The following is a 25,218-nucleotide window of genomic DNA, read 5'->3' as shown; positions in this document are numbered from 1 at the left end:
CTATTGTAATCCTCACAACTATTTTCTAAGGTTGAACTTTACCACTGACTTTCTTGGAACCCATGGCCTTATATATAATAAGAACTTTTATGTTCATAAACCAAAAAAGCACAAAAACAATGAAATTCTTCACAAAGAATTCAAGCACGCTCATCACTAGGCAGGAGACACTTGTAAACTGAAGCGCACCACATGCTTGGTCGGCCCATATGTGTATCAACAGACTCGAGCACCGAGTTGGCCAGACCACACACTAGAAGGTGAAGGGACGACGACGTTTTGGTCTGTCCTGGACCATTCTCAAGTCGATTGTGAGAATGGTGAACTGCGACAATCGACTTGAGAATGGTCCAGGATGGACCAAAATGTCGTCATCCCTTCACCTTCTAGTGTGTGGTCTGCTCAACTTACTTTAGCCCTGTTATTGTGACTCATCGCCTGCATCAAGCACCGAGGCAAACCTTGAATACCGAGTCAAATTTTTAGAAGAAATTGAGCTCGAAAAAAGAAAAATTTGAAAAGAGGGGTCATTCAAAAACGGAGTTTCCGCTGTATGCTGCAGTGGTGTTGTTTCCACATGGAAAAAAGCATGTTTGTAAATTTGAGGGAATTCAGGGGCATTCAACAAGTGTTCCAGAACTCGATTACCCTTCAGAATGAATAAACTTATTGAAGTTGCCTAAATGGAAAGATAGATAAAAACATTGGGACACGAACAATAATGCACACATAAAATAATGACAATGTTTGAGAATGTTATTAATAAATAAGACTTATATTTGCATGCCTCACTTGAACAAGAGGACACAGCTACAGTACACTGTTATGAAATATCAGTGTTGATGGAATATTAATACAAAAAATTTGTGATATAGGAATAAAGTTTGTAATGTGGGAATAAAGTTTGCAGTGTTGAAATAAAGTTTGCAGCATGGGAATTAATATTTATGACTACTGTATACAATATGATTACATTTTTGAAGAAGATTCTATAACACAAGCTGCTTCTCTCTCATCGTACCTACAGTTAGTTCATTAAAACATGTGAAAAGTACTGTATTATATACGGTACTCACCAAATTTTGCTTGCCAGTTTGAGTTTTAGGTCTTGTGTCCCACCTACTAACCCTCGGTCAACTGAGGTGCAGGGTTCCCAAGCCTATTGGGCTCTTGTCATATCTGCACATGAATCTGTGTATGGCAGAGTTTGTTTTGCCCTCTTCACTTCAGAGCACATTCCATTTATTCACTAATCTAACACTCAAAAATTTGTGATATTCAGTACTGTATGTGATATACAAATCCTTTTCAAATTCCTAAAGGGAGATTAGATTCAAATGTTGGCCAACCTTACATACGCAGCTGCAAGAGACAGGGAGATGGAAGTGTAAGAGAAAACAGAAGACTTGAAATATAAAAAGTACAGTACATTAATGTTTTGTTTAGATTTAAATGCAGTTGAATGAAGGGTGCTGTGTATTTCCAGGAAGTACTACAGTTCATTTGATGAAAGAAATGAGGTCACACAGTTGAATGAAATGGGAAACTGAAGTTAAAATAAGCATGACTGTGTTGTTGAATGGAGTGTGCCAAACATCCGAATGAATCAAGAGAACACAAATGACTGAAGTGGTTTTATAAGGTGAAGGAAGTGTCGACATGTTTTAAAAGTAACGGGCTGGTGAGCAGGTGGCTAGTGTGATGTTGCTATGGACTAAATGACCTCACTATGGCATTTGTGTTGTTATCCGTCTCCCTAAGACACTTCAGTTATGTGTGCTGGCGCCCTTTCAAACAATGATATAATACTAGAGTCAACCACAGTGCTTCTTGGCATCTCAAACCTATTATTATATACACGTTGCATAATGTAGTAGAGTTCTTTGACTTTAAACACAACCCCACCTTTGATATTTGACAATAAGACAATTAAAGAAATTTAATTTTTGTGCTAAAGTCTTTACATATTTCCCCCTTTACTGTAATATAAAAGTAAATGACTTCCATCAGTGAGAAAATCAGTAGGAGCCATCTACCTATCCTCAGTTTCATTACCTGTTCCTCTGTTGTTTTCCTTCTGATGTACTCACCTAGTTGTGCTTGCGGGGGTTGAACTCTGGCTCTTTGGTCCCACCTCTCAACCATCAATCAACAGGTGTACAGGTTCCTGAGCCTATTGGGCTCTATCATACCTACACTTGAAACTGTGTATGGAGTCAGCCTCCACCACATCAGTTCCTAATGCATTCCATTTGTCAACCACTGACACTAAAAAAGTTCTTTCTAATATCTCTGTGGCTCATTTGGGCACTCAGTTTCCACCTGTGTCCCCTAGTGCGTGTGCCCCTTGTGTTAAATAGCCTGTCTTTATCTACCCTGTCGATTCCCTTGAGAATCTTGATGTGTAAATGTGTCTGTGTGTGTCAGTTTATCCATGGTGTTGCTGGGTGATGGTTGTGTTAAACTTTGCTGCGCGAAGTAGCAATTTCTCACTTCTTTACATCAATCACCTTTTGAGGTTGCATGCTCAATAATTCACTGTATGTTGAACAGATCTCTAACCCTGTCCAGACAGATCTCTAACCCTGGAGGACAGAATATAATGTACAGTATATGCTGATTAACATTGTATAAATGAATGGCTTCGTTTGTGGTAGGAAAACAACTTTATGGCAGGAACAAAACGTAGCGAAGAAAGATTTTATTGAACTAGCCATAAAATTTTGTGAAGTTACTCTCCACATTTTATTTACAGTTGGGTCCCAATCCTCAACAATACAGTTCTATACAGTACTGCACTGTACAGTAATTGAGACAGTATTTATTTTTAGATGGTTATTTGGTCCTATATGGTTGGGAGTTTTAGAATCCACAAAAATGTACAGTATAAAAAATATATATATATATGTAGATTGATAATACTCAAAGCTTTGTATACACAGTACAGTGAAATCACAATAACATGATACAGTATATGAGAAAATATTGAAGCTGTATGATGGGATTGAACCTGCATCCCTGTATACAGTTGGCTTCGTTCTCAACTCTCAATCTGGGCTCCTGGGTTTCATTCCCGGGCAGGACAGAGGTGGTTGGAAACATTTCCCTTTGCCTTATGCCTCTATTCATCTAGCAGTAAATAGATACCCGGAAGTTGGTCAACTGTTGTTGGGTTGCATCCTGGGAAAGGTCAATAGTTCATCCTTGGAGTAGTTACTGTATAAGCCTTATGTATATACATAATTTAAAAATTAGGCTCAGAGCCAACACGAATAAGTAAGAATAGTTGTGAGAGGTGGACAACAGTTCTTTGGTGCTACTGTTTGAGTTCCTCTCTGGTCTACTATAATTTGCTTATGCATTTGTTCATTCATCTCAATAATTTAATTACATAACATTTTAGAAGCTATTCTAGTTTATTGCATGTTGTCGTATTGCATAAATTAGTTTATTATGTAAACATTAAATTTTCTTGGTACAATATTTTCTGACAGTTCTAAACATTGTTTTACATAATCTTATGTATTTTGATTCTACATAAATCTACAGGAATGAATCAGTATTTGAAATCAGGATTCCCTTTCATTTCTTCCAGTAAACTATCTAGAGAAATGGACATTTGAGTACAGTACTTTTTCAGTTTCTTGTCTCATCCTTCACATGCAAATGCCCCATAGGTCCTGTAGCACAATAGTCTACGTCCTTGTGTCACAACTGAGAACTCAGGCTCAATGCCCTGGCAGGACAGTAAGGGTTGGGCTGGGTTTCTTTTGCCTGATGCATCTGTTCACTTAGCAGTAAAATAAGTACCTGGGAGATTTTAGGAAATTGTGGTGGGTTGAATCCTGAGGAAAGATGATAGTAGTTGGCTTGTATATAGCACTTGGAAGGGGTCAGGATAAGTATTAGGATGGGACAGGGGAAAGGAATGGTGCCCAACCACTTGGACAGTTGGGGATTGAACACCGACCTGCGTGAAGCGAGACCGTCGCAAACACCTCAAGGTAACCTACCATCCAGCCCAAGTAGCTTAGGAGATACAGTCTATGGATAAGCCCAAGTACAGGCTTCCTGTCTCTGACAATGAGAATTTTTAGGATTGATGTAGCCATGTGTTGAGTTTTGCATCAGAAGTAAAATAGAAGCATGCAAATACAATTACAGTAGTTAATTTATAAAGATATTTATTTGTAATACTGTACATAGTGTTTTTATTTTGTTTAATAAATATTGTGCTGTAATGTATAGGTTAATGTTAATTATAAAATTAATACAGGTATGTATTTGAGTTAATAATATAATTGTGTACATATTATAAATGCAAGTTATTACAGTGAATTGTTAAACATTAAATATGTTGCTCTTCTTGAAAGCCTGTGAAATTATCATTCAAAGTCCTAGGATCAAGATGTGTTCAATGCACGTCTTATCATTCACACAAGACTTGACCCTTCTACCAAATCAGCGTCTTATTACTCGCATTACTCATAAGTCCTGGTCATTCTCTTTTCCCTTCTTCCAATCTGTTTGCTGTCTGGACCAAATCATGAGACCATCCATGTGCCATGAGTGTCCCAAGTCCCAAGACACGCTCACACTCACTCCCACCACCACCACGGTCAGGAGAAAGGCAGACATTCTGCAGCAATTGGGCGGGAAAGATATTGAAAGAAAGGTAGTGAAAATAATTGGTGTTAAGAAATGAACTGAGGTAAATTACTGGGTAATTTATTTAGCAGAGTAAGTTGTACAGAGAAAATGGCATAGTACAATGTTGAGTTTGATGGGGGAGGAAGATGTGAACTAGAGAGAGAGAGTAGGGGAAGTGAGAGAGTGGGGGGAAGAATAGGGGAAGTGAGAGATGGGGGAGGAAGAATAGAGGAAGTGAAAGAGTAATAAAGAGAATGGGAAACAAGAATGACAAAGAGAAGGGGAAGTGAGAGAGAAAGAGAAGGGAACATGATAGAGGGAGGGGGGGAGAAGATGGAAGAGACGTGGAAGTGGGGAAGGGATTAAGTAAGAGGGAAATGAGAGAGCTGCTCAGCAGGCAGCAAGTGATGGCGCCTGAGACACGTGGCTTGGTGACCTGTAGGAAAAATAGGATGTTGAATTTATGAAACACTCCTTTCTGAGCATCTCCTTGCACGCTCCCAAAGCCATGTTTTGGGTCTTCCCACGACACAAAACTCTCGCCAGACTCTTACCGACCTGGGTTCCATAGTGACAAAGAACTTTACAAAATTATCTTGAATCCTAAAACTTCTCACTATGATGCCAAAGAGAAATAAAAATATGACATAATCTCTTAAGAAATAGCTGAAATACTGTAGTGACTGGTGTATAATGTCTAGGTTTTATTTTATTAATCTTAATTTTTTGTTTTTATTTATAATTAAATTGTTTTATTTTTTCAATGTTAATTTTGTTTTGGTTCATTTCTGGTGTTTGCAAATATGTGTATGAGAAAAATGTTTGTCTGTGTATAAGGTAGATTTCCTGCACACTTTTGTGAGGGTAGCATCACTGCCCTCCACCACTCTCGGAGGGGAACTAGAGGTACAGCACTGTAGCAGCAGATGGAAGGACGAGTGAGGCATCAACCTAACTATTAAGGCATTTGCCTCAGTTTTGTCATTTTCATTGGACAATGGTGCGGTTATCTGGCGAGTGATATAATACTTTATTCTGTTATATATGTTCCATTTCATGTACAGTATTTCTAACCTCTGTCTGCTACTAGCTTCAGCTTCCCTTGGAGAGTGGTGATCAGTGATGCTACCCCTAACAAAAGTTCATGGGGAAATCTACTTTACAGACATAAACTTACTCTCAGACACAGCATACTTGCAAAGAGTAGCAGATGAAACATAAAAAATTACCATTAGCAAAAATAAAAATAAAACAAACTGAATTTTAAATAAGAAGAAAACATTTAGGTTAATGAAAATAATTGCAAGATATTGCATACTAGTCATTTCATGACAAGGATAGCAGGCATATCTCTGATAACTTTCAGTTGGCTAACTACATACTACTCTTAACTTCCACAAGATGGCAGTACCTCCATCACAGCCAAGTCATAGGAACTGGCCATGCAAATTACTCCCAAATGGAATAAGCTCTTGCATGTCAGTTTTTTCAGATGTGAGGTAAATGAGGAGAGTAAGAACTGAAGAGGACTGTAGGGTACTGCAAAAAGACCTTGACAAACTTCAGGAATGGACAGATAAAATGGCTGCTGGAATTCAATCCAAATAATTGTACAGCAATGAAAATGGGTAAGGGAGATAAGAGATTTGCATTTAACTACATCCTAAAGGGAAGACAATTACAAAAAGCAAAAAGAGAAAAAGACCTGGAAGTGAATATAATCCCGACACTAACAGCTCATATGAACAGGATAACCTCAGTAGCATATTGAAAGTTAGCAAACTAAGAACATAATTTAGTAATCTAAACAATGAGGCTTTCAAGTCTATACACACTGTCTATGTAAGATCATTACTTGAGTATGCAGCACTAGTATGGAACCCATACCTTGTAAACATAAAAAGAAACATGAAAGTTTAGAATTTTGCAACTTAGATTAATAACAAAACTTAGAGGGCTTAGCTGCGAGGACAGTTTGAGAAAATTCATCCACACAACCTTATTGGAGATAAGAAAAGGAGAGGGTATATGATCACTACATAAAAGATTCTGAGAGGAACAGATGAAATGGACAACAGAATCCTATTTAAATTAAAAGGAGTAAAGACATGGGACGTCGGTGAAAATTGGACGAGCAAGTGACTCGTAGAGACATAAGAAAGTTATCATTCCCTGTATGAGTGGTCGACAAGGGGAATGCAATGAAGGAAGAGGTTGTTGAAGCCACTTACATTCACAATTTTAAGAAATTTTATTCACAAACATTAATGTTGAGAGAGAATTAGTGGGTTGGCTAGAAATAAATGGATAAATGGTTAGAAATTGGGGCATAAAGCAATAGATCTAACTCCTCCATAGTCATTGATAGGTAAGTGAGGACTTCAAGAGTGCAAAGGGGAGCGGCTGAGAAACTGCTTAAGCAGGAGCATTTCATATATTCATCATCATATTTCTGATTAAGGTTATCTCAATTACTCCCCAAGCCAACTCTCCTCACAGGAAATGCCTCGGAAAAAAGCACTAACAGAAATGTATCACAGCCATACTCAAGAAGTTGAAGAGCAAGGAGACTGAAGGTGGACAGCCACACTAATACAATATGATGCACAGAACAGGAATTAGCTGTTGGAGAGAGTCCAAGGCCACAGCTCTGCTACAGCCAAGGCACTCAAGGAAGATAATGGAAGGTAAACCCTAACTTGGCCTCTGGAACCCTCTTAAACTAGTCTGCAAACAGAACTTTACTAAGAGGTTATGAGAATGAAGGTAAACATGAGGCTGACTCCATTTAATATGAATCAACAGCTGCGAGAGGCATGTCTTGGACCAGCAAACAAATGTGCAAGGATGCACAAACAGGAAGAATTGAGAAGTAATTCATGAGTTGCAAGTACCTGCTGCTCAGTCTTTTCCTTGTTAAAAGGCTTGGGCAAGCCCAAATTCATGTTAGCAATTGCAGGGAACAACTGGTACTGTACTTGTGATGTGATGTACAAGCTCTGAGTTCCCACATCACGACCAAGCATTCAGGAAGGAGGCTCAAGGAGGACTGTAGCCTATCTCTGAAATAAGCCATACTGCACTCAACATGAGGCATGTCAGAGATAACAGGGGTGGTTGAAAAACTGTGAAATTTACCCTGAAAAACTGCATACAGCAGACTTCTTTACACTAGTAAGAGACACCATTGCACAAAACAAGCATTATTAAACTCTTGGAGCATGATAGCTAGACTAACTGAACCCCAGGGCTAACCCTGAATTGGCAGTCTAGTTACAACAAGCATGTACTTCACATTCACACATTGAACCTCATCATTGCCAACAGGGAAGGGTTAAAGTAGTCACGTACTATAGAGGTTCAGTACTCGCTCCCACAATGGAGTGAACAAGCATGGTTTATCTACAAATGGATTCTCGAGTTGTTCTACTCTCCAAGCCTCACCCCAGTCTAGTGATAACTCGAGCTGTGAGGCTGTTGCTTGTAGCAGACTGCAGGCACACAATCATACAACTCTGCTGATCCAGCACTTCTTCAGGAACTTATCCAATTGTGTCTTGAAAATGTTTAATTATGTTTTGGAAATACTAGTATTTCATATAATTAGTGGAAGGGGGTTGAAAAGCCAGGTGCCTCTGATGTTCATACCATACAGTGTTGTCAAATTCTGCTTATGACACACCTACTTTTTAATGATTCTGGTCGATTGTTTCCATGTGGTGAGTATATTATAGGGACTTTAAGATGGTGCCAGTAATTTAAGTTTTCTCTGTGCCATATATGTTTCCTTCACTTCAAAAATCCAGCCATGGAAGTTAACCCCTATAACCATTCTAAAGTACAAAATAAAAAAGCCAGACTTGCAAATAAAGTGAATATTAAACAATGGACACTTTGTACAAGGACTGCTTCTCAGGGAATAACTAGTCAACTACGCAGTCTCCGTGGCGTAGTGGTAAGACACTCGTCTGGCGTTCCACGAGCGCTTTGTCCTGGGTTCGTATCCTGGCCGGGGAGGATTTACTGGGCACAAATCCTTAACTGTAGCCTCTGTTTAACTCAACAGTAAAATGGGTACTTGGTTGTAAAAATGATTCTTCGTGGGGGGTCGTATTCCAGGGAACATAGGATTAAGGACTTGCCCTTAATGCTACGCGTACTAGTGGCTGTACAAGAATGTAAGAACTCTTGTATATATAAATAAAAAAAAAAATTAATCGTCCTCTGCATAGCTGGGTAGAATTTCGGCAGATTACCGGGTGGCAAAGAAGGGTAACCGGCTTCTCCGTACTTTTTGTGGTATGTTGTACTGCCATCTAGTGGAGTCACCAAAGGGTAGCAGAGGTATAACTGGCATCCTTTGTGTTTCCAGTTATTTCTTGGATAGGAAAGTTTTAGTTTTTAATTTTGTTCTTTAGTGTCATAGCAAGTGGACTTTTTTTTGGTGGTGGATTGAACTGTATCTCCCCCTAACTCCCCAGCTAGGCCTAGATGATAAAACCACTTTAAATGTTTGTCGCTGTGTCACAGTTGGGCACAGGCCAATGAGAGCCTGGTGGGAGTATTGTCTTGTGGGACTTTACCCATGGCTTAGGGGAACAACTGAGGGTGCCTTGCTCAGAAGAAAATAAAATTGTCATCTCGACCAGGAAGTGTATGAAAACAATTTATAAATGTAGACAGAAATACTGTAATGTAGAAACATGATATAATGTACAATATGCCATATGTATTTCTAAAGAAAGTGCTAACTTTAATATTAATGGATTGAAGCACCAAAGTTCTCACCTGAGGTAATCCTCAATATACTGTTCAGTGGTGATGTCATGGCTTGAGTCGTGGGTGTCTTGGGCGACTGTTTCTTGAGTGAGGTGAGGTGATTGTGTAGAGGGATGTAAATGGGAATCAGAAAGGTGGGGTAAGATTTGAGTAATGGTGGCAGTTTCATGAATGGTGGTGGGTTGAGTTACAGGGCTTTGTGTTGATGACTGAGATAGTGGTTGGGTATAAATTGAAGGGTGTTCTGTGGAGGAGTGATGCGCCTCATAGGAATGGTGTGCTTCTCCGTGTGCTGCTTCATCTGTTTCTGCTGCTGGTGTGCGTTCCTCTGCAGATAATCACGGTGAAAAAAGTCATTATACTGTGTAATTTCTTAAGTGATTTCATGCAATATTGTATACTGCACATAGCATAATATGCTATGTATTATGAGTAGGCAATAGCAGAAAATTGGAATTATTATACTGTAGATATTAGCATGAATTCTGGACGAAGTAGGATGAAAGCAAGAGTGGGGATTGTAGTAGCCATGCTGAACTGCTGGTACTGGATGGAAAGGCATGACCACTGCCAACAAGTTCGATGACAAAGTAAAGGTAGTGACTGACTTAGTGTACAGTGGTTACAAATGAGTGAATTATCAGACAGCTGAAAGATTGCTAATGTTGCATTCATATTCAGTACAAGAAGGGAAATTGACAGATGGCACTAAACTAAGTTTTTATTGTTGATATATATATATACCTTGCAAATTCCTTGGGAAATTATTAAATTGTAGATCAATGAAATAATCAGAACAACCAAATTCTGTGATGAAGTTTCAACATGGGTTCACAGAAGAGAAGAAGTGTCTTAACAAGCTTGCTGGAGTTCTATGACAAAATGTTAAAGATCACACTGGAAATGAAAGAACAGACTGGTGGCATGGATTTCCAGATAGCCTTTCAATACTTTTCCAGGTTAATGTACAAATTTGAGAAACAGGTTGGAGTATAGTGACTGGTAGCCAACTGAACTGGGTGGGAGAATACGTATCCAGCAGAATGCATAGGGTAGTATAGCAGTGAGAACGAAGTGATTAGAATACTGTAGTGTATAGGGAAGTAATGAGCTGTGTACAATAAGGATCAATGCATGACCTTACTATTTTTAATTTCTATCGGTAACAAAACTGACGAAGTAAGATTCTCCATGTCAATATCTGCTAATGATGCAAATCAGAAAAGAAGTAACTTGAAAAATGTTTCAGGTGGACTGGATTAAAAAGAGAGATGGTCTGAGTACTGATTGCTCAAAATTAATAGAAACAAATGAAAGGTGATGAGATTTTGAACTCTTATGATGAAGCTACAGGGAGATTTGTGACCCAATTACTAAGAGTCACAAAAAGGAAAATTTCTGGGAATAGATATAACTCTGTAGCACAATGGTCTACCTCCTTGGCTCACTATTGAGGGACCTGGGTTTACTTTCCAGGCATGACAAATACTGTAGTTGGGCATACTGTATTTCCTTTCGTCTGATGCCTGTTTTAGCCTAGTACAGTAATTAAATAGGTACCTGGGAGTTCGGCAGTTGTTGTGGATTGCATCCTAGAGACAGTCAGTAGTTATCACAAGATCTCAGTAAGTCTAAATACAGCCTTCCGGTCTCTGACAACGGGAATTATGAATTATAACCGCAGCCTATCAGTGGAGGCACATATTTATAGGTCAATATGACCTATAAATATGTACAGAAAAATATGTAAAGCTGGTAAACATATGTAGCCTTAATGCGTTTGGACAAGGAAATTTTCAGGACACTGCACTACCTAGTTAGGTTTGTACTAGAATACAGTATATATACCCCTTGGGTGGAATCCTTGTCCAAGAATAGTAGAAAGTAAAATTCGAGAGCGTCCAAAGGTGTGCTTGAAGCCTAGTTATTGAACTGGTTACTAGAAGAACTGAAATACAAGGAAAGGCTGAGGAAATGAGACCTCAATATACTAAGAGAAGGGAAAGCTGCAACATGGTTTGAGATTTATAATGATTTATAATGGAATTCATAAAATGAACAGAACTGAAAACAGTGGTCTTTGTCCTCGGCTCACATCCAAGGATTCTGGTTTTGATTCCCTGGTGGGACAGAGATGGTTGGGCACATTTTCTTTCATGCAATGCCTCTGTTCATCTAGTAGTAATTAGGTACCTGGGAGTTAGGTAACTGTTGTGGGTTGCATACTGAGAAAGGCCATCAGTAATTGGTCTAAAGGGAAGATACCTTGATAAGCCCAACAAGCTTCCTGTCTCCCATTATAGGAAACTATAAGGTGAACAGAGGTAGGACAAGAAGAAGAAATTCTCAGGGAAAAGCGCCGAGTCATTACGACTACAGTATATAGACGTCATAAGTATAAATTAGAAACTCTGATAGAGATACAAAACAGTACTTTATCAGTGTAAGAATAGTGAGCGAGTGGAATGAGCTGAAAGGGGAGGATGTAGTTGAGGCTAACTCTGTCTATAGTTTCAGAAATACTGTAGTTATAATAAGAAACAAGAGGGGTCAGGGGCCATTGCAATAGGTGACTTGCGAGTATGGGAGTGTAGGAACACACGTTCGATTTGAAATTTCTACCCAAGTATTCAGGAGCATTGTCAGTAAAATTTTTGTACCTTTTATCACTTGGTGGTGAATGAGTCGAGTTCTCTGTGAAGCTGTTTTAATGTGGAAAAATACGATAAATACAGTAGATATAAATTCTAATACTGTACAATTTACTTTCTTGTATTGTACTGTATTGCTCCTATCTTCTGGCATGTCTCCCCCACACCCCATGAAAATGAACAATTGATGGGTGATGATATAATGAAAGATATTGATATACTAGGGGAAATTGTAGAGAGTACCTATTATGTAAAATGTGTGTGCTTACTTCAATATTATATTAAATAAAGTACAATACAATGTACTTTAATAGTGTAATAAATAGTGGAAAGAATGTGGAAGTACAGACCTTGCTTGGAGACTGAAGACTTCAGAAAGTGGGCAAAACGCTGTTGTCGATGTCCTCGTTCTTGTTGGATTGCAATTATGTGAGACTTGATGTTATCTAACTTGAAATCCCGACTCCCCCATGGGCTGTCCTCTGACTCTCCCACCTCTTGTGCTTGGTAACTCTCATAACGTTTTCTAGATGATGCTCTTGAGCTCTTGCTAAAACGTCGGGCGTGTGTGTTAATGGTGGGCATTGAATGTCTTCGCCAGTATGGAGCTATGTGCTTCCTTCCAAGTAGTGTAGTTTCTGATTTTCGTCTTGAGAGTGACCTCTTCTTTGATTGTCGTTTGTGCCTTGCTGTTGCTATTTTAAATCGAGGCTTAGAGTGATTGGATTCCTGTCTTTCTGTGTTTAGTTTATCATTTGTGGTTGAGGAAACAGGGATGGAATTTTGGGATACACAATCAACCTGGTTTAATGACTGGCTTTCTGGTGCCTGCTGACTTATGGCACTTGAAGGTGGCAGAACTGGCTTGCTATTCTTCATTTGTACATTTACCTTGGCATAAATATTAGGGAGACTTGGAACTCTAGTCATACCAGACATGGCATTCTCTCTGGTCTTCACTATGACACTGTGTCTCGTCTTCCTTAGTTTGGGTTGGCTGCCACCTATTTCCTCCGGTAAAGTTAAGATAATTCTTGGTAATGATGTATGTGGTCTCATCCCCCTGTCTATCTTATGACGTATTGCTTTCTCATTAAATAATACGATCTGGTTTGCTTTTAACACGATTTTCACTTGTTGGTTGCTGTTCGTTACATGGGCACGGGGAAGATAGAGTGCTGAATCACTCATAGAACGAGTCAAGTTCTTTTTTTTTGTACTAATTTGTTTAGTGGTCTTTCTGTCTTTGTAAGAATTATCCTTACTATACATATTGCTTGACTCAGAGCCTCCATCAGTTGGAGTCACAGGAGAAGAGGGGCCAGATGATGAGTGACTATTCTCAGTTTGGTCAACCTTGGGTAGCTGAAAACCTTCACGAAGACGACCTGCCCCTTTGTCATTGACCCATTGTGCAGTGTCACGACACTGCAACAAAGATGGAGATGTATCGCTTGGGTTTGTTGTGTCTTTGTCGTCCACATCTTTTTGAGGCTTGAGTGTTTGGAAAAAATGTTGCATTCGACCTGCTCCTTTACCTTCAACCCATCGTGCTGTGTCACGACACTGCACTACAGGTGAGGATGTATCTCTTGGGCTTCTTGCATCTTTATTGTCCATATCTTTTTTAGGCTGAAGTGTTTGGAAAAAGTTGTGCATTCGACCTGCTCCTTTTCCTTCTACCCATTTTGACGATTCAAGGGGATCCAGTGTCGTCTGTGATTCTGGTCTTTGGGAAGGGGTACTTGGGGACCCACTAGGTGATGACAAACTGGGCATTTTAGGAGGGGCAGCGCCATAGCCATGAACAGATCGTGCACTGTCAGAGGAAAGGGGTGATCCTCGGATCTGAGGAAATTTCACAGATGAATTGGAGTGAGTTCTCTCTTCGTGGTCCAATTCTCTATCATCATAATCATTGGAATCTGCAGAATGCTTTGATCCACGGTGGGACCTCAAGCTGTGTGCCGAGTTATTTTCTTCAAACGCTTCATCCACATCGTCCCTATATTCCGGCTTGTGGTGATGCTTTCTGTCACTCTCATGGTCGTAGTTGGCATCTTCCCTGTCATCATCATAATCATCATCGTTGTGGTGTTTTTCATGCTGTCTCATTTCTGTGTTGTCATGTATCATATTGTTGATTTGAGGCTTATTTTTGTGCCTTCCTGGCTTCCGCTTGACTTTTCCGTGCTTAGTCTTGTGCTTGGAGGAGTATTCTGAGGCAAAGGGCTTGTGATGGTAGGTTTCTGCTTTGTGGTGCCTGCTGTGTTTGTCTCGATGCTCGCTGGAATACAAAAATTGCAATAATTTTTTATTCTATATAAATTTTGAAATCAGTTGTGTAATATTAATTTAATTCTATAGCCTTCAGCTACTCGCTCATTCACACACACACGTTTTGGTCTTGAAAGGCCATGGTTTTTGGTCGGGACAGACCATAGGTTTTGATCAGGAGAGACCATGGTTTTTGGTCATAAAAGGCTGCGGGTTTTGATCGGGCGAGACCGGGGGTTTTGGTCGGGCGAGACCGGGGGGTTTTGGTCGGGCGAGACCGGGGGGTTTTGGTCGGGCGAGACCGGGGGGTTTTGGTCGGGCGAGACCGGGGGGGGGTTTTGGTCGGGCGAGACCGGGGGGGTTTTGGTCGGGCGAGACCGGGGGGTTTTGGTCGGGCGAGACCGTGTGGTTTTGATCGGGCGAGACTGTGGGTATTGGTCGGGCGAGACTGTGGGTATTGGTCGGGCGAGACTGTGGGTATTGGTCGGGCGAGACTGTGGGTATTGGTCGAGCGAGACTGTGGGTATTGGTCGGGCGAGACTGTGGGTATTGGTCGGGCGAGACTGTGGGTATTGGTCGGGCGAGACTGTGGGTATTGGTCGGGCGAGACTGTGGGTATTGGTCGGGCGAGACTGTGGGTTTTGGTCGGGCGAGACTGTGGATTTTATTCGGGCGAGACCGTGGGGTTTTGGTCGGGCGAGACCGTGGAGTATTGGTCGGGCGAGACCGTGGAGTATTGGTCGGGCGAGACCGTGGAGTATTGGTCGGGCGAGACCGTGGAGTATTGGTCGGGCGAGACCGTGGAGTATTGGTCGGGCGAGACCGTGGAGTATTGGTCGGGCGAGACCGTGGAGTATTGGTCGGGCGAGACCGTGGAGTATTGGTCGGGCGAGACCGTGGAGTATTGGTCGGGCGAGACCGTGGAGTATTGGTCGGGCGAGACCGTGGAGTATTGGTCGGGCGAGACCGTGGAGTATTGGTCGGGCGAGACCGTGGAGTATTGGTCGGGCGAGACTGGGTTTTGGTCGGGCGAGACCGTGGAGTATTGGTCGGGCGAGACCGTGGAGTATTGGTCGGGCGAGACCGTGGAGTATTGGTCGGGCGAGACTGGGTTTTCGTCGGGCGAGACCGTGGAGTATTGGTCGGGCGAGACCGTGGAGTATTGGTCGGGCGAGACCGTGGAGTATTGGTCGGGCGAGACCGTGGAGTATTGGTCGGGCGAGACCGTGGAGTATTGGTCGGGCGAGACCGTGGAGTATTGGTCGGGCGAGACCGTGGAGTATTGGTCGGGCGAGACTGGGTTTTCGTCGGGCGAGACCGTGGAGTATTGGTCGGGCGAGACCGTGGAGTATTGGTCGGGCGAGACCGTGGAGTATTGGTCGGGCGAGACCGTGGAGTATTGGTCGGGCGAGACTGGGTTTTCGTCGGGCGAGACCGTGGAGTATTGGTCGGGCGAGACCGTGGAGTATTGGTCGGGCGAGACCGTGGAGTATTGGTCGGGCGAGACCGTGGAGTATTGGTCGGGCGAGACCGTGGAGTATTGGTCGGGCGAGACCGTGGAGTATTGGTCGGGCGAGACCGTGGAGTATTGGTCGGGCGAGACCGGGGTTTTGGTTATGAGAAATGAGCACCAATTGGTCCTGGTTAGAAGAAATAGGTTGGGGGTTTGGTCATGGCAGACTAGAACAGCCTGTGGTTTAGTTAGGTCATACAGGTCATAGTTGTACCATAGTTTGACAAACTAATCCATCATGGTTTAGGAGGTATATGTAGGAATAGATAGTTTGTCTAATAAAGCATTACTTGATTGGAATATGACATGGTATGATAAGTATAGTGCTTCAGTGGAAATTGGCCATGGTTTGGGTGAGGTAGCCTGTCGACCTGTCCTTTTACAAAGAACGTCGCAGTTCGATCTTTTTTTTTTTTTTTTTTTTTTTTTTTTTTTTTTTGAGATATATACAAGAGTTGTTACATTCTTGTAGAGCCACTAGTACGCGTAGCGTTTCGGGCAGGTCCCTGGAATACGATCCCCGCCGCGAAGAATCGTTTTTTCATCCAAGTACACATTTTACTGTTGAGTTAAACAGAGGCTACAGTTAAGGAATTGCGCCCAGTAAATCCTCCCCGGCCAGGATACGAACCCATGACATAGCGCTCGCGGAACGCCAGGCGAGTGTCTTACCACTACACCACGGAGACTATTCATTGCACAAGGCCAAAAATTTTCGTACTGGAAAATGGAAGTGGGTCTCAAAGTGACGTACTGTCCTGTTTTCTGTTTTGGGTCCTCTGGTTAGGTTAGGAGAGGACACTTTAAATTGACCATTTTCTTGATATTGGGAACCCTTAGAGGACGAACTGCTGGGTTAGTTAAACGTCCCGTAGTTCCACAGCTCCGCTCCTGTACTAGGTAAGTCCACTATGGGCTCACCATAGCCCGTGCTACTTGGAACTTTTTGTTCAGAGTAGCTGAATCTATAACAATAAACATGACACAATGCATGCTGGAGTGGCTCGGTGAGAACAGGCCAAGGTTAAGGAAAAACTTACTTAGACTTTGGTTGATCATGCCTGAAGTCAGTGAAGGCGGGAGGAAGTGGAGTGCGGCGCCTGTTGAGGACTCGCTGGAAGGGAATGAACGGCATCTTCGGGGTGTGGCTGCTGTTACTGTCGTTGCTGAGGCTGTGGCTCCGCCTCTCTTTCTTCCGTCGGTCGAGGTGGAGGTTGCCCAGAGTGCTGGCAACATCGTCGGGGTTGGCGAAGCGGTGGTGGTAGTGGTGCTCGTCGTCGGAGGCGTTGTGAGAGTGGTTGCGGGAGTGGTTGCGAGAGATCCTGCTGCTGCCGCCTTCGCCCCACTGGCTGTTGTGGCCGACGGGGGAAGGGCGCCGCGAGCTGCATCCCGCCATGGCAAACACGTGTACAGGATTATGCAAATGTTAACACGAAGGCTAATAAATATGTAACGTATGTATTGAATCATTTTCGTACTGCATGTAATTATATTAAGTGTAAGGTGAGCGTTAGGAGTGTTTGGGGGGTGTGAGCTCCAGGGGACAACACACCTGCGGGTGGACCTGGTGAGCACTCGCTGGAAGGGGATGTATCTGTCGCTGGGCAGCTTCAGGCGGCCATTTTCATCCCTCTCCACCATGGTGGTAGCTGCTAGGGGTCCTCCTCTACTCCAGCTGCTGCATCAAGTGTTCAACACACACACACACACACACCTGTACAGAAAGAATGAGAATTGCATAATTTTTTCGTATCATTTTCATAAAAGGTGAGAATCAAAATCAACAAGCTTGAGTGTGGTGTTAGGAGGGGAAAATTGGTATAGTAGTGTACGATGACTATAGAATGGTGTCCACATTGCCTCGTGAAGGTAGTCGTGCGTGATGCGTTTCCTCTATGACTCCAAGTCCTGTAACATGCCCACCATCAGCACAAGCTGGCATGGCACCGCACTAAATGACTTGTGTTGACACGGAGGGTAAATAATTGTTTGACACAGGTGTTGATAAATGTTTTTGGAATGGGGCTTGATAATTGTTTAGACGAGCATAGCTTGGGGATGGGGTTGGGGGTTGGTCTGACCTTGGACGAGCATAGCTTGGGGATGGGGTTGGGGGTTGGTCTGACCTTGGACGAACATAGCTTGGGGATGGGGTTGGGGGTTGGTCTGACCTTGGACGACCATAACCCAAGGATGGGTTGCCCACATATCGTACAGTAAATACAAATTATTGCCAACAGAAGCTAAACACCTAACCTCGTATATAAACCTAAATATAAACGAAGCTACGATACATTACAGTGATATACGTAACTGCTTCTGTATCCCTGGTGATAACATATTCATCTGGTGAGGTTGAAGATTAAGGGATGACAGTCCAGCGGATCTTTTTTTTTCGGGAAAAGGTTCGCTGGACTGTCGGGTTTCCAGTTAACTTAGGGAAAGGTTCGCTGGACTGTCGGGTTTCCAGTTAACTTAGGGAAAGGTTCGCTGGACTGTTGGGTTTCCAGTTAATTTTGGGAAAGGTTCGCTGGACTGTCGGGTTTCCTTAACATTTTTTCCAATTGTGTTTGGACTGTCAGGTTTTCATATAATTTAAAAAATTCGCGTTTAGACTGTCGGCAATCCTTATAATTTTGGAAAATCCCGTTTAGACTGTCGGGTTTCCTTATAAATTTCCAATTTTGAATTAAAGAATTCCTATGAGAAAAATAATTTCAGAGATCTTACAAGTTTGTTAAGAGATCTTCTGGGAGAAATTCAAAATATTTCAGAGTTCCTTTTTATGAAAATATTTCAGAGTTCATATAATCATAGAAGTGTTTTTCAGAGTTAAAGACCGAAAATTTTCAACATACTTGAACTTGAATAACGTGATCCGTCCACAGATTTTGAGTTGTGGGAAGTGTGTCGACAATGGTGGTGACGTCATGATTGCGTGACCCCCTAAGGGGTCAAACGCCATTTGTTAATTAAAGAGTGGTATTGTTCAACACAGATTGACGACAGGGTTAATTGGTTGAAAATAATGAGCAAATTAGTGCTTAAGTTCCTATGTTTAGCACAAATGGATTATACCTCGTGATTTCCAGGAAGAAATTTGTCCGTGACCTTGGCTATTCCCCTCACACCTGGACAGGCTACACTACCCATTTTCCACCTGGCTTGATGAAGATTAAACCACCCAAGAGGTGGCACGGGCATGAATAGCCCGCAATGTTGACCAATCCACATGCTAGAAATGAAGGGTCGACGACGTTTCGGTCCGTCTTGGACCATTCCCAAGTCGATTGTCGACTTGAGAATGGTCCAGGACGGACCAAAACGTCGTCGTACCCTTCATTTTCTGGTGTGTGGATTGGTCAACATATTTCAGCCACTTTATTGTGACTCCTCGCCTGCAATAGCCCGCAATCCTTCCACCTTGATGTTGTTGTTATAGATTCAGCTACTCGGAACAAGTTCCAAGTAGGCTATGGTGAGCCCGTAACTTACCTGGCACAGGAGCGGGGCAAGTAGCACGGGCTATGGTGAGCCCGTAACTTACCTGGCACAGGAGCGGGGCAAGTAGCACGGGCTATGGGCGAGCCTGTGTTCCACCTTGACTTTACTGGCTATCATTAAGGGCGACACACGAGAGGTGAAAGCCCGCCTCTTTCTGAATGTTCCTGGCGATGGACTACCAGAGTTTACATTAGTGTATAATGTACTGGTAGCTAGTGAAGAGTGTACACAAGAGCCGGAGGGAGGTGCAGGTTTACTAAACAGTGTTGTTCATCACTGTCAATCATGAATATCGACCATCGAAGAGCATCATAACATATGCACCATAATGGGAACTGAAAAGGGAGCTAGGAAGGGGTCATTGGCCAATACAAAATGAAAGGGGAAACGACTCCCTGAAACAGCGAACGAGTGAGACCTGGGAGTTAATATTATCCTGAGTCTAGCACCATTTGGCTCAAGTAAATGGATCAGCGGCATATTCAAAACCAGGAAGCTTAAGAACAGCATTTATGAACCTGAGGAAGGAGGCCTTTGGAGCATTGTATTCGAAGTACTCGCGGCCCAGTTTGGAGTACGCCGCCCCAGCGTGGAACGCCCCCACCTAAGGAAGTATAAAACCCAACTTATAACATCAGAGAGTCCGGAGGTATGACTCCAAGGAAAGGTCAATTGGAGCTGAACCTCACCAACCATGGTAATGGAATGGAGGAGACACGATAACGACATTTAAAATTCTCACGAGAATCTGTAAAGTTTGTCCAAGACATGTTCTGTTAGTCATAGTATGAAAAAAAAGGTCTCAAGTACACAAGTACGTAAGAAATAACTTTCTTAACATCAAGGTAGTTAGGAAAAGATAGGTATTGGCTTGAGAAATAGTAGAATCTGTTCCAATAAATACAGTAGTGTCCGAGGTAAATATGAAAATAAATTGGTCTGGAGCTACTATATTAGATGATCGACAGCTGATAAGGTGGTGGTCTCAGGAGCTAGATTTCGACCCGGCCAGCACATTTAGGTACACACACACACCCCAGGTACACGCATGTAGGGCAACCCGTTCTCGCAAATTCGTAAAGTCAATATTGACTTATTAACTACGTGCATAGGTGATATACTAAACATAATAGATACCCTTAAAAATATTCATAGAAAACACCGACCTTACCTAACCTTGTTAGTATCTTAAGATAAGCATCTTATTGCTTCGTAATTACAATTATTACTTAACCTGTACCTATTATAGGTTAGGTAATAATTGTAATTACGAAGCAATAAGATGCTTATCTTAAGATACTAACAAGGTTAGGTAAGGTCGGTGTTTTCTATGAATCTTTTTAAGGGTATCTATTATGTTAAGTATGTCACCTATGCACATATTTAATAAGTCAATATTGACTTATTAAATTTGCGAGTACGGGTTGTGTAGGTATACATATAGGGGGCCTGGTAGTTGAGTGGACAGCGCTTGGGACTCGGAATCATATGGGCCGAGGATCGATCCCCAGCGATGGTGGAAACAAATGGGCTGGGTTTCGTTCACCCTGATGCCCCTGTTACCTAGCAGTAAATAGGTACCTGGGAGTTAGACAACTGTTACGGACTGTTATGGGAGCCGGTCGGCCGAGCGGACAGCACGCTGGACTTGTGATCCTGTGGTCCTGGGTTCGATCCCAGGCGCCGGCGAGAAATAATAGGCAGAGTTTCTTTCATCCTATGCCCCTGTTACCTAGCAGTAAAATAGGTACCTGGGTGTTAGTCAGCTGTCACGGGCTGCTTCCTGGGGGTGGAGGCCTGGTCGAGGACCGGGCCGCGGGGACACTAAAAAGCCCCGAAATCATCTCAAGATAACCTCAAGAAATCATCTCAAGATAACTGCTTCGTGGGGGGGGGGGGGAAGTTGATTGACTGACAGTTGAGAGGCGAGCAGAAAGAGCTCAACCCCCGCAAGCACAACTAGGTAAACTCTCACATTTAGGTCCATACACTATCTTTGAATAAGAAAGATAGCCGTTCATTGATATTGATTTAAGTATTTGGTATTTATTTGTATTTTAACAGCCTCTTAATCAAGGCGTTAACTGCATCTGGTCACGACTGTGTCTGTATTCTACTATTTATGCTTACAGTATCGAACCATTAGCTCTTGGACCCCGCCTTTCTAACCAATTTATTTTTCCTCATCATTTTTACTACATATATTTCTCATAATACACACACACGCGCCCAGAAAGCAACCCGTAGCAGCTGTCAAGCTCCCAGGTACCTATTTACTGCTAGGTGAACAGGTGCACAAGGGTGAATGATCTCTGCCCATTTGTTTCTGCCTCGGCTGGGAATCGAACCTGGGCCATTAGGACTACGATCTCTGAGCGCTGTCCATTCAGCCGCGAGGCCCTCTCCTGTACTCACCTAGTTGTACTCACCTAGTTGTGTTTGCGGGGCTTGAGCTCTGGCTCTTTGGTCCCGCCTCTCAACCGTCAATCAACAGGTGTACAGATTCATGAGACTATCGGGCTCTGTCATATCTACACTTGAAACTGTGTATGGAGTCAGTCTCCACCACATCACTTCCTAATGCATTCCATTTATCAACCACTCTGACACTAAAAAAGTTCTTTCTAATATCTCTGTGGCTCATTTGGGCACTCAGTTTCCACCTGTGTCCCCTTGTGCGTGTTCCCCTTGTGTTAAATAGACCTGTGTTTAAATAAAAATCCTGTGTGTGCGTGTGTGTGTGGGGGGGGGGGGCGCCCCCACCCCCTTACAATCACATACTACCACCACCACCACAGTCCATAGTATCTACTTCTACCACCATTATTAACATAACTACGCCACAACCACCCATAATCTACCCCCCCCCCCCCAGACTACCACCACCATCATTACTACCACTACCACCACAATTACTACTACTACTACCACCACCATTACTACCACCACCACCACCACCACCAACTCGTCCATTATGTACCCATTACAGCACTCTGTAATCATTACCTTCCCTGTACTGATTACGGCTGAGCTATGAAGGCCTGTGTGTACCTCTCCCGTAACGGCTGTGACAAAAAAAAATTCTGGTTTTGCTGAGAATACCGTGTGACTGTGAAAAATAATCACAGGTTTTTATTTACTTTACTGGATGGGGTCCCCGGCGGTGCCCGGGTCTGTCTGTCTGTCTCGCTCACCCTCCCTCCCGTACGAAGGGTTGCGAAAGTTCACGATTTTTGGCAATTGGTGATTTGGTACACCAATTTGGTACATTGGTGATTAGTTTTCATGCTATGGTTCGAATATGGTAATTGGTCATGGAACTCATTTGTGTACGAAATGGTCCCAGTAGGGCATCGATTAGTGCGGTGTTTCTGCTTGGTCAACACTGTTGCTTGGAGATGTGGGGGTGGTTCTGCCCTCTTGTGTTGTGTCGAGGCGGCGCACACGCATCTACACGCACGCACGTGCACTCATAAACACGCACGCACAAACGAAATGGCACACGCGTACATGCACGCACATACACCTCTATTGCCATGTGATTTGATCTTCTCTTGACGACTATCGTAACGTGTGTGTGTGTGTGTGTGTGTGTGTGTGTGTGTGTGTGTGTGTGTGTACTCATCCTCTCATGCCTGCAGGGTCGACCTCTGGTTCCTGGACCCCGCTTTGCTAGCCGCTGGCTGTCTCGAGCAGTGACTCGACCTATTGCTCTTCATCATTTCTTCTACTCAAGTTGTGAATGAAGATCCAGTGCCGGACCAACCGGGCTGTAATGGATATGCGGGTCGCTCCAAGCAACAGCCTGGTGGACCAAGCTCTCACAAGTCAAGCCTGGCTGGCCTCTGAGTTCCTTCAAATTTTCCCGCCAAAACGCCGAAGGAAACTTTCAAACATATCTCCATGCCTCGTCTGTTTCTCAAGCTTCCATTCTTGTTCTATTAGTATGACTTGTGAATGTTTCCTCTTTTTTTCATGCGTGTATATGTATGAATGTGTGTGTATTCGTATGTATTGTATGTATAATGGTGGTGGGGCCTGGTGACGTCACCAAGCGGACTCTCCTATTAGCCATGACTTGCGACGCTTAGTGTACACAAGGTGTAATTGTCTTACGTAGATGGGGTCGATATTCTAAATATAACCGACCAAAACAAAAAAACGAACACTGAAACGGACAGGCAAGGTACACTAGTAGACAGGCAAGAAACACTGAAAGTGAACAGGTAGCGGTTATTAAAATGGACCAGGAACTCTTAAACGGATAGGTCTCGAACGGTTAAACGGACAGACTAGGGGGCCAGATTCACAAAAGCACTTACGCAAGCGCTTACGAACGTGCACATCTTCCCTCAATCTTTGACGGCTTTGGTTACATTTATTAAACAGTTTACAAGCATGAAATCTTCCCCATTCAACTGTTGTTATTGTTATAAACAGCCTCCTAGTGCTTCGGAGCTCATTAACTGTTTAATAATTGCAAACAAAGCCGCCAAAGATAGAAAAGATGTACAGGCTCGTAAGTGTCTGCGTAACTGCTTTCGTGAATCTGGCCCCTTGGTACCCAGAAATGGAGAGCTTAAAGAAACGCTGAAGTTGAGAGGGAGAGATTTTTTGAGGGGAAAAATAGACTATAAATAATAAGCCTATTGCTCAGTATTTGGAGAGAAAATGAGCAATAAAGAGCGGTTGAAGTTTGAGGTCCACCCAGGGCCAAGGCTAGTGAGGGCAGCCCCCTATCAATTCGTCCTCCAGAATAGTACATCGCATTTTTGACGTATCAATCCACTAAGGCCAAAAGCTGGTGTACTGAAAATTATAGCGACTCGCAAAATTGACGTGATGTCCCGTTTTCTATTCGTGGGTCGTCGGTTTGGTTAGGTTCGGGTAATTTAGTACATCAGTTTAGTAACGATGTGAATGCTGGGGGGGGAGAGGGAGGGAGGGAGATGGATGGAGTGGGGGAGAGAGGGAGGGTGGGAGAGGGAGAGAGAGAGGGAGGGAGAGGGAGAGAGAGAGGGAGGGAGAGGGAGAGAGAGAGGGAGGGAGAGGGAGAGAGAGAGGGAGAGAGAGAGGGAGGGAGGGAGGGAGAGAGAAAGAGGGAGGGAGAGAGAAAGAGGGAGGGAGAGAGAGGGAGTGGGAGGGAGACAGGGAGGGAGGTAGAGAGGGAGAGGGAGGGAGGGGCTGCACCCTCACCACCAAGAGGAGGTTTACCTGTATCTCTAGTTTACATCTAGTTGGTTACTAGAGTAAACTCTGTGATAACTGGTTGTGTGGGGCTGGTACTCGCCGCAGTACTCAGGCCAGAGTCTCCACTGCAGTCAGCAACTCCATGCTGCAATTTGTTCAAATGCTTCTTTAAAAGAAAAAATATCCACGTGTTCCTGCAATATTTCTTGCATTGACTTGCCTATTAGACTTGTCTGGGATTGGGGCTGCGTATCCTCCAAAGGATACCTGATCAACCAGGCTGTGACTCATACGTCAGGCTGCGAGCAGCCGCGTCCAACAGCCTGGTTGATCAGTCCAGCAACCAGGAGGCCTGGTCGACGACCGGGCCGCGGGGATGCTAAGCCCCGGAAGCACCTCAGGGTTGGGTGGTTATAGATAAGAATGGAATGGAATTATCAGGGGAAAGCACCAAGTCATTACGACTATATAGCACTTGGAAGGGGTCAGGATAAGGATTTGGGAGGAGGAGAGAGAGGAATGGTGCCCCAACCTCTTGGACAGTCGGGGATTGAACGCCGACCTGCATGAAGCGAGACCGTCACTCTACCGTGCAGCCCAAGTGGTAGGGGCTGCCTCGTATGGGCCAATAGGCCTTCTACAGTTACCTTTATT

At 43.3% G+C, this 25,218-nt stretch overlaps 2 protein-coding genes and 1 long non-coding RNA gene across 6 annotated transcripts in view; 1 reads left to right on the top strand and 2 right to left on the bottom strand.

Moving 5' to 3' along the window:
* Positions 1–25,218, top strand: part of Marcal1 (SWI/SNF-related matrix-associated actin-dependent regulator of chromatin subfamily A-like protein 1) — a 98,520-nt gene that overhangs the window by 13,047 nt on the left and 60,255 nt on the right. The window lies entirely within an intron of this gene.
* On the bottom strand, positions 4,282–9,575 carry LOC138357789 (uncharacterized). Its single transcript, XR_011225142.1, has 2 exons — positions 9,439–9,575; positions 4,282–5,086 (listed from the first exon to the last, which is right to left on the bottom strand). It is a non-coding gene; the product is annotated as an uncharacterized lncRNA (long non-coding RNA).
* Positions 9,579–25,218, bottom strand: part of LOC123746360 (uncharacterized) — a gene marked incomplete at its 3' end in the record, with an annotated part of 44,809 nt that continues 29,169 nt past the window's right edge. The window contains exons 2-5 of the mRNA XM_045727835.2: positions 17,423–17,584; positions 16,911–17,252; positions 12,431–14,367; positions 9,579–9,757 (exon numbers count right to left, since the gene is read on the bottom strand). Of these exons, the coding sequence (XP_045583791.2) occupies positions 9,579–9,757; positions 12,431–14,367; positions 16,911–17,252; positions 17,423–17,511 (2,547 nt within the window). The remainder of the gene's footprint in view (positions 9,758–12,430; positions 14,368–16,910; positions 17,253–17,422; positions 17,585–25,218) is intronic.

This window comes from Procambarus clarkii, chromosome 80 (assembly GCF_040958095.1).
Source record: "Procambarus clarkii isolate CNS0578487 chromosome 80, FALCON_Pclarkii_2.0, whole genome shotgun sequence".
Lineage (NCBI taxonomy): Eukaryota > Metazoa > Arthropoda > Malacostraca > Decapoda > Cambaridae > Procambarus > Procambarus clarkii.
This window is presented reverse-complemented; position numbering and strand designations above follow the sequence as displayed.